We start from the raw sequence: 6,681 nt of genomic DNA, 5'->3' as shown, positions 1-6,681 counted from the left end.
CATTTTTCCTTATGAGCCCTGTGTTTCAAGAAGCTATCCTGACTCACTGTAATCAGCCACTGAATGCCAAGAATGAACTCCCAACTAGTCCTTATCAAGGCCTCTGGCTTTAAAGGAAAGAGCTCAACCAATTGCATAAATGAAAATGAAAGGTACTGGCTGCTAAGGGTATTTCCTGCTGGCTGGCTCACAGTGATGGGCAGCAAGGCAAAGTAGTTTGTGTGATAGCCTAGCTTCTGTGGCATTTTATTAGGGCTCCCAGAAGCAATACTAGGGAAGACTGAGGCAAATGGTAGCATGCCAGATGTGCACAGACCATGGCTGGATTGAAATAGGCAATAAATGGGATTATCTGGGGAAAGGAGATGTAAGGCTTGAGCGTGTATCTCAGAGGTGATGTTAAAAACGTAGGGGGTAGTGGGGTGGATGTCTGGATGCAGCGTCAGACTGTGCTGTTCTTGGTACAAAGAGGGAACTAGCTCAGCAGTTCTAGTTTGGAGGAAAGAGAGGGCGGTGAGTTTGCTGCTTTCAGCTGGTCTGCTAGCGCCCGATCCCTCACAGATGTTTGAGCCTTTGTTCTGTTCCGCCAACCTGTTGCCCAGATAACTGCTTGTAACGTGGTGGGAGGAGGGGGAAGTGTGCTGATGTAAGGAGTTGGTGAATGGCATGTATGCAACGTTCTTTGAATTGTCCGTCAGCAGGGCGGATTTGGGAAACTGTTAATTCTAGCTTTGCAGTGCTAATCTGGGAGAAGAAATTACGGAAGGCAAGTTCTTAAAACCGAGCAAAAAGAAGCAGCGAGGGGTCACTGTGTGCACGCGGGTGTGTGTCCCGGCAGCTCTCCGAGGGGCGGGGCGTCGTAAATCAGCGCCCCCGCTGCCCGTGCTGCTCACAGCGCCCGCGGTCGCCGCTCTGCCGGACTCCCGCACGCCGGGCTCGGGCGGCGCCGCGCAGCTCCCCAGGTGAGTGGCGGCCGGGGTCGGGCTGTGCGCTGGGGTGGGGGTGGCAGTCACGGAACCCGGGAACCAAGGTCCGCGACCGGGGAAGGCGCCGTCTGTGCTTGCCGGCGGGTGAGCGATAAGGAGCTCAGAAGGCTGAGGTTGAGTCACCTTTGCTTTAGTTATCGCGATCCGCTCTTCTTCGGGGCAAGCTGGTGCAAGTGTTCGCTGCGGCTTCCGCCGCGGCAGGGCGAAACCCTGGGCCCTTCGAGAATGCCCCGGGCGGTTACTGCAGGCGCCCCGGACGCCCCCTCGCCCCGGCCGTCTTGCGTGCCCGGAGGGAGACCGCCCTGCCAGGAGCGGAGCTACAGCCAGTCTCCGGAAAGCCGAGCCAGAACGGGAGCGATCAGACGGGCGGCTGCTGAGACGGCGTTTTCCTTCGGAGTGGAGAACGACGAGCAGGGTTTGTGCGAGAGTTTATGTGCCCCCGAGCTCCCGAAGGAGCGCGGCGCTCCCCAGCCCGGCCGCGTGCAGTACGTGAGCCGGCGGCCTGCGGGATCGGCGCCCGTGGAAATGCAGCGGGTGCTCGCAGGTGTTCAGATCGGTGAGCTGGGGGTACCGAGGTGTTTCGCTAGGGAGAAAGGAAATACTGCCGCCGTCTTTTTTGATCAGTTAAAGAGGAGCTTGTATGAAAGCGCTGCTTTCTGTCCAAATTTGCAGTGTAGGTAAGGTGCTTGTTCCAAATCATAAAGCACATACTGCTGAAAAAACGTTAGCTATTTAATTTGCAGTTACAGTTAGTGTAGGATTTTCTTTTACTAAAACCGTGGGAATACAACAGCAGGAAAATAATAAATTACTTCCTATGTTAGAGGAGGGTCAAAAGTTGTGTTTCGAAGCATTAGGTGAGGAACACTTAAATTGGACTGTAACCTTAGTGAACTCTGCTTCCTCCAGCAAAATGGAGATAAAATGTTCACTGCAAGTTAAGGCTTCAGCAGTACAGAGCTGACTGGTTGGGTACTGAAGTTTATGAGATTATAGCATGTGCTAAATGATGAGATCTACTTGTTTGTTGATCCCCCTTCACTGATTGCTTGTTATGGCTTTTTTTTTTTTTTTCTCTTTTTTTTTCTCTCTTTTTTTTTTTTTTTTAAATATATAAGGGCATTTTAAGTATGAAAAGTATGAAAACACAGAAATAAAAGCGTGGGTTTTATCTCTTGGTTTTATCTCTTTGTTTCATCTCAAAACAGCAAATTCAAAGATAACTTGTCCTGGCCTACATGCTTTCTGTTGCTTCAGAATAAGAACAGTTTGGTAGCTCCCCAAGACCCTTTGGAAGCACTGACCTGTCTTTAATCCTGTGTGGAGTTTCTGATGTTTGACAGACTTGCATGTTTTCTGATAGCAGCTTAAAGCCTTTGTGCTATTGTGTATGCTTTCTCAATCTACTTCTGCTTATCATAAGTTCTTGAGCCTTCATATTCTTCTCAAAGTCCTGTGACCTGTTGCAGCTACTGCGTAAGTTTATCTTGTTTAACAAAAACCCGTAAAATACAGGTTGTAGCTATCTGGGAACAAAAAAAAGTCTTGTTTCCTTTTATACTAGTGAAGAAGACTCTATATTGCTTCTCAGCAAATAATTAACACAAAATCTGTGTAGCATGTGCAAACATACCAGGTAATTCAACAGTAAGATTGTCTGTATTTACTGTTACTGCTTCGTAGGGTTAGAGGGAAGGTAGAAGACTATTGTAAAGAAATCTGCTGTGTCAAAATTAAGTGGGGTTCTTATAAAGGTTGCCTCCATCTCATAAAGACCTGAGATCATAAGGCAGTTCTTTGATTTGGATATACAAACCAATTTCTTGCCCTCTTAGCTTTGTAGTGCGCATGATGATAAAGAAGTGGTATGACTGAGTAAAGTGGCTGATGGTGATATGATAACATCAAGTCTAGACTTCAGAAAGTCTGAAGTATTGGTAGTTCTCCCTGTTAGAAAATTTGTACTTCTCTCAGAATTTTATTGGTCTAGTATCTAAATCTGGTTTGGATATAATTCAGAGTTTTGAGATAGTTTGAGAGTCTGATTCAGAGCTTGGAAATTGCTTTTCAGTTTCCTTTTATGAGATTTCATGTCCATATACAGCCTTGGACTGTTGGCTATGCCATTCATAAATCTTTTACACCAAACTAGAGATTTCCTCCGTATCTCCTCCTCTAGGGTGTGAAAACGAGGTAGCAGCCAATGACACTGGTTTTGTTTCCTTGTGGGATGGAAAGACTGCCTACTTTTGCACCCATGTCAAAGCTGAGTGAAACTTCAGTCTGTGAACTGCATCCAAATTTTTTTGTGAAGTCTGAACCAGAAAGTTTGTATGAGGGCTGCTCTAGCAGCAGTGCCTGCTATTTTATTGTGTTTGCCCACAGTGGCAGAGGCATGTGTTGGTACTATGGTCAGAGAGGTTGAAGCTTCTCACCAGTATTCCATTACATGTTTTTGCCGCGGGACAGATGGCAGCAAATGGGCAGTCTGACAGAATGGCATCTGATATGGAAGTGTACGTGAAGCAAACGTGTCAACTTTTCCACTCTGTGTGTAAAAAAAAAATGGCATCCATTGACATTCATTGCCACTTGCTGAATGTTTATGGAGATCATGCAGTGGATGTGAGCACAATGAGACAGTGGGTGGTGTGTTTCAGTAGTGACAACAGCAACAGTGGGTCATCTCCACTGGTGCAGCTTTTTATGATCACAATGTGCAGCTTCTTGTTCATCACTGTCAAAAATACGTAGCTAGTGATGGTGACTGTGTTGAAAAATAGTGTTTCGTAGCTGAGAATTTTCTTTACAGGATAGTTATTATGCTCACTGTATCTGTTGTGGTTTCCTTGAAAATAAATAGGAGGCATTACTTTCAGAGCAGCATATGTATTTGCATTCCAAAGCCAAGAGGGCACAAATAGAAGGATTTTTGTGTGTAATTTTGGAGGAAGCAAAGTTTGTTTTACTGTTCACGTGTTTTTTGTTTTGTTTTATTTCTTTTTTGTTTTGAGCAATGTGAAGAGACAGCCATCCCGCTGGGTCAGAGCTGTGTTCATGTTTGATCTTGCCCATCAGATATGTATGTCATTGTGTGTGCAATCTCATAAGGTTTTGTAAGGGCCATGTTGATTTTAAAGATAACTTAATTTGTATTCCCCTTTCCCCCACTCATCACCAAAAGACAAGTTAGAAGTTAGCTGGAACACTTAATGCCCTCCAATTTTCTGAACATAGAATCTAGTTTGATTCCCTCATACGTTACAGACTGAAGAAAGGGAAATCCCATTCTCCATTTAAAAAAACAAACAACAAAAAACTGCGTTTTTGTTGTTGTCGTTTTTTAACAGTATATTGTTAAGAAATAAACTGTATGTAGTTAGAGGGAACTTGCATGACTCGTGAAGCTTCATGACTCGTGAAGCTCTCTGTTTTGTTAAATGCTGCATTTTGACAAATAGGAATTTGTTCATCTAAGTTACTTTTGACCTGTCCTTCTGCAGTTATTTCTACCATTTCTATTATTGAGTGCATGATTGCAGATGTTCTTAGTGCTGTGTCTCTTAGGAAGAAAAACTGAAGAGGTTCTATCTCTCGTCAAACAAAGAGAGACATTCTTTGAATCATGTGTTAAAGTATTTGAGACATTCCAGATTCTTCAGATGAAGAGGTTCCCTCCTTGCATTGTTTACATTAAGTACAATAAAAATGTATGGATAGTTTGGCAAGACCTTTGTTATCAAGTTGGTTGCTGTAATTTCAGTCGCCATTTGTTAAGAATGCATAGTATAACAGCAAGTAGGCTTTTGGGTTGGTTTTTTTTTCCCCTTTTTGAGGGGAGTATTGCTTGACGTATCAAAGCTTCTGTGCACACAGAATTTTGGCTAAGTGTCCTACAAGTTCTTAAATGGTAGGTATTTCTTAGGTTGGGAACTTCAACTTGATTACTCAAAAAATTTAAAAAAAAAAAAAAAAAAAAAAAAAAAAAAAAAAAAGAGTGAATTTGAGAATTAGATGTTGAATTAGGTGTTAGCATTAGGAAGTATTACTTCTCAGAAAGTCAGGCACTGGAATGGACTGCCCAGGGAGGTGGTGGAGTCACCGACCCTGGGGGTGTTCAAGGAAAGACTGGATGTTGTGTTGAGGGACATGGCTTAGTGGGAGCTATTAGTAATAGGTGAACGGTTGGACTGGATGATCTTTTAGGTCTTTTCCAACGCTGGTGATTCTATGATTATGAGAAATGTAGGATGTTACTGAGGGCATGAGTTTTATAAGAGGTACAATGATTAGGGCATAACTGACAGAAGTGTGGTTGGTTTTTCCATTTTAAGGAGAGCCTGAGAAATTAAAAGAAAAATGATGTACTTCAGGGGGTCATCATTTATTTGGTGAATACTGAATTGGAAACCTATTGAATTGCTATAATTATCCTGAGATTGGGTTAGGAGAGGGAATCATTATCTTTCTTTATGAATCCTCAAATAGGATCCATAAAAGTTGTTGAGAGTGTATTGCCCTTGTAAGCATCAGCTCACCTGGTACTGTTAAACTGAAGCTTTGTTTGGTTATACTTAACACCTACTCAATTTTACTACCAATTGATGTGAAATATCATCTTTCGTTTCAGCTTAGCAGGAGCATGCAGAAAAACCTAAGCAGATTCCTTCTGATTGGGTGATCTACACTTATATAGTCAAACTTCAGAGTTTTGAATGTGTTTTTTAATAAACCAATAAGAAAATATAATTGTTAAGTACAGAATCTCAGCCCAAAAAGGAAAATAGCAACAGATTTTAAAATATGAGTGACGTGGCCTCTGTTTGTCATATTTGCTTTTTTACATTAAGCACACCCCATTAAGGTTGAGGTTTTAAATGATTGTGAGACTTCTAAGAAGCTTTATGTATGTGTATATATATATATATATATATATATTGTTTTACCTGCTTGTTGCTTGAGATCCATGTTATTATTCCTCTGTGATACTAAAGCTGAGTTTACTGGAAAGGAGTTCTGTCAGTTTGTTCTAGCTAGGAAACTGTAGCTTTGTGGTAAAGATTTACATTTTAGAGCTTCTTATCTCTGGACCAGTTGTTTTGCTTAGAATATTTGTAATACAAATATCTGTATTTGCAAAGGCCTTGCAGCACTTTTATTTTGAAATTGACCATGCAATATTATTAGTACTGACAATCAGAAACCATATCTTCAAGGCACTTGATAAATGAAGAGGTAACAGTATTTCACAACAAGGGCCCATACAAAAATTTATTAAGGACTTTTGTGAGTATGTGGCTTTCTTTCAAGTTTCGAGTATTATTTGGATCTATGTAACTAACATACACATTTCATTTTAACTTCTCAGCTCTTTTTCTAGTCTTTGCAGCAAGAAACCTGACCAAAGTCAAACAGATACTCAGAACTGCCATTTCCAGATGATTTTCTGCTAGAGTACATAGCAGCTGTGCTGGAAGCCTTGGCAAATTAAAGATTAAAAAATCATAGTCTAAATATCATTTATCATAATGATCATCTTATTCAAATATTATCATATTTATTATAGGACTTTTGATATGAGAAAAGTGGGATGGAATTTGAGATGGAATTCTGGGAACCTGTGAGTCTGCAACACAGATGGAAGAAAATAGAATAAATTTGAGATCAGTTTTAGTGTTACCAAGCCTGTTACAGT

The 6,681-nt window shown here is 41.7% G+C and overlaps 1 protein-coding gene across 4 annotated transcripts in view; it reads left to right on the top strand.

Annotated features, from left to right (window-relative positions):
• Positions 1 to 571: 571 nt before the first annotated feature.
• Positions 572 to 6,681, top strand: part of BCAR3 (BCAR3 adaptor protein, NSP family member) — a 48,618-nt gene continuing 42,508 nt past the window's right edge. Inside the window, exon 1 of one of the 4 annotated variants that reach the window (XM_072342689.1) lies at positions 572 to 962. Coding sequence is in view for 2 of the 4 variants with exons in the window: in XM_072342686.1 (XP_072198787.1) it covers positions 1,212 to 1,542 (331 nt within the window). In the remaining 2 variants the exon portion in view is untranslated. Of the gene's footprint in view, positions 963 to 1,076; positions 1,100 to 1,135; positions 1,543 to 6,681 lie in introns of those variants that run through there. The other 3 variants (XM_072342690.1, XM_072342688.1, XM_072342686.1) reach the window with 3 other exon arrangements.

This window comes from Excalfactoria chinensis, chromosome 8 (genome assembly GCF_039878825.1).
Source record: "Excalfactoria chinensis isolate bCotChi1 chromosome 8, bCotChi1.hap2, whole genome shotgun sequence".
Lineage (NCBI taxonomy): Eukaryota > Metazoa > Chordata > Aves > Galliformes > Phasianidae > Excalfactoria > Excalfactoria chinensis.
This window is presented reverse-complemented; position numbering and strand designations above follow the sequence as displayed.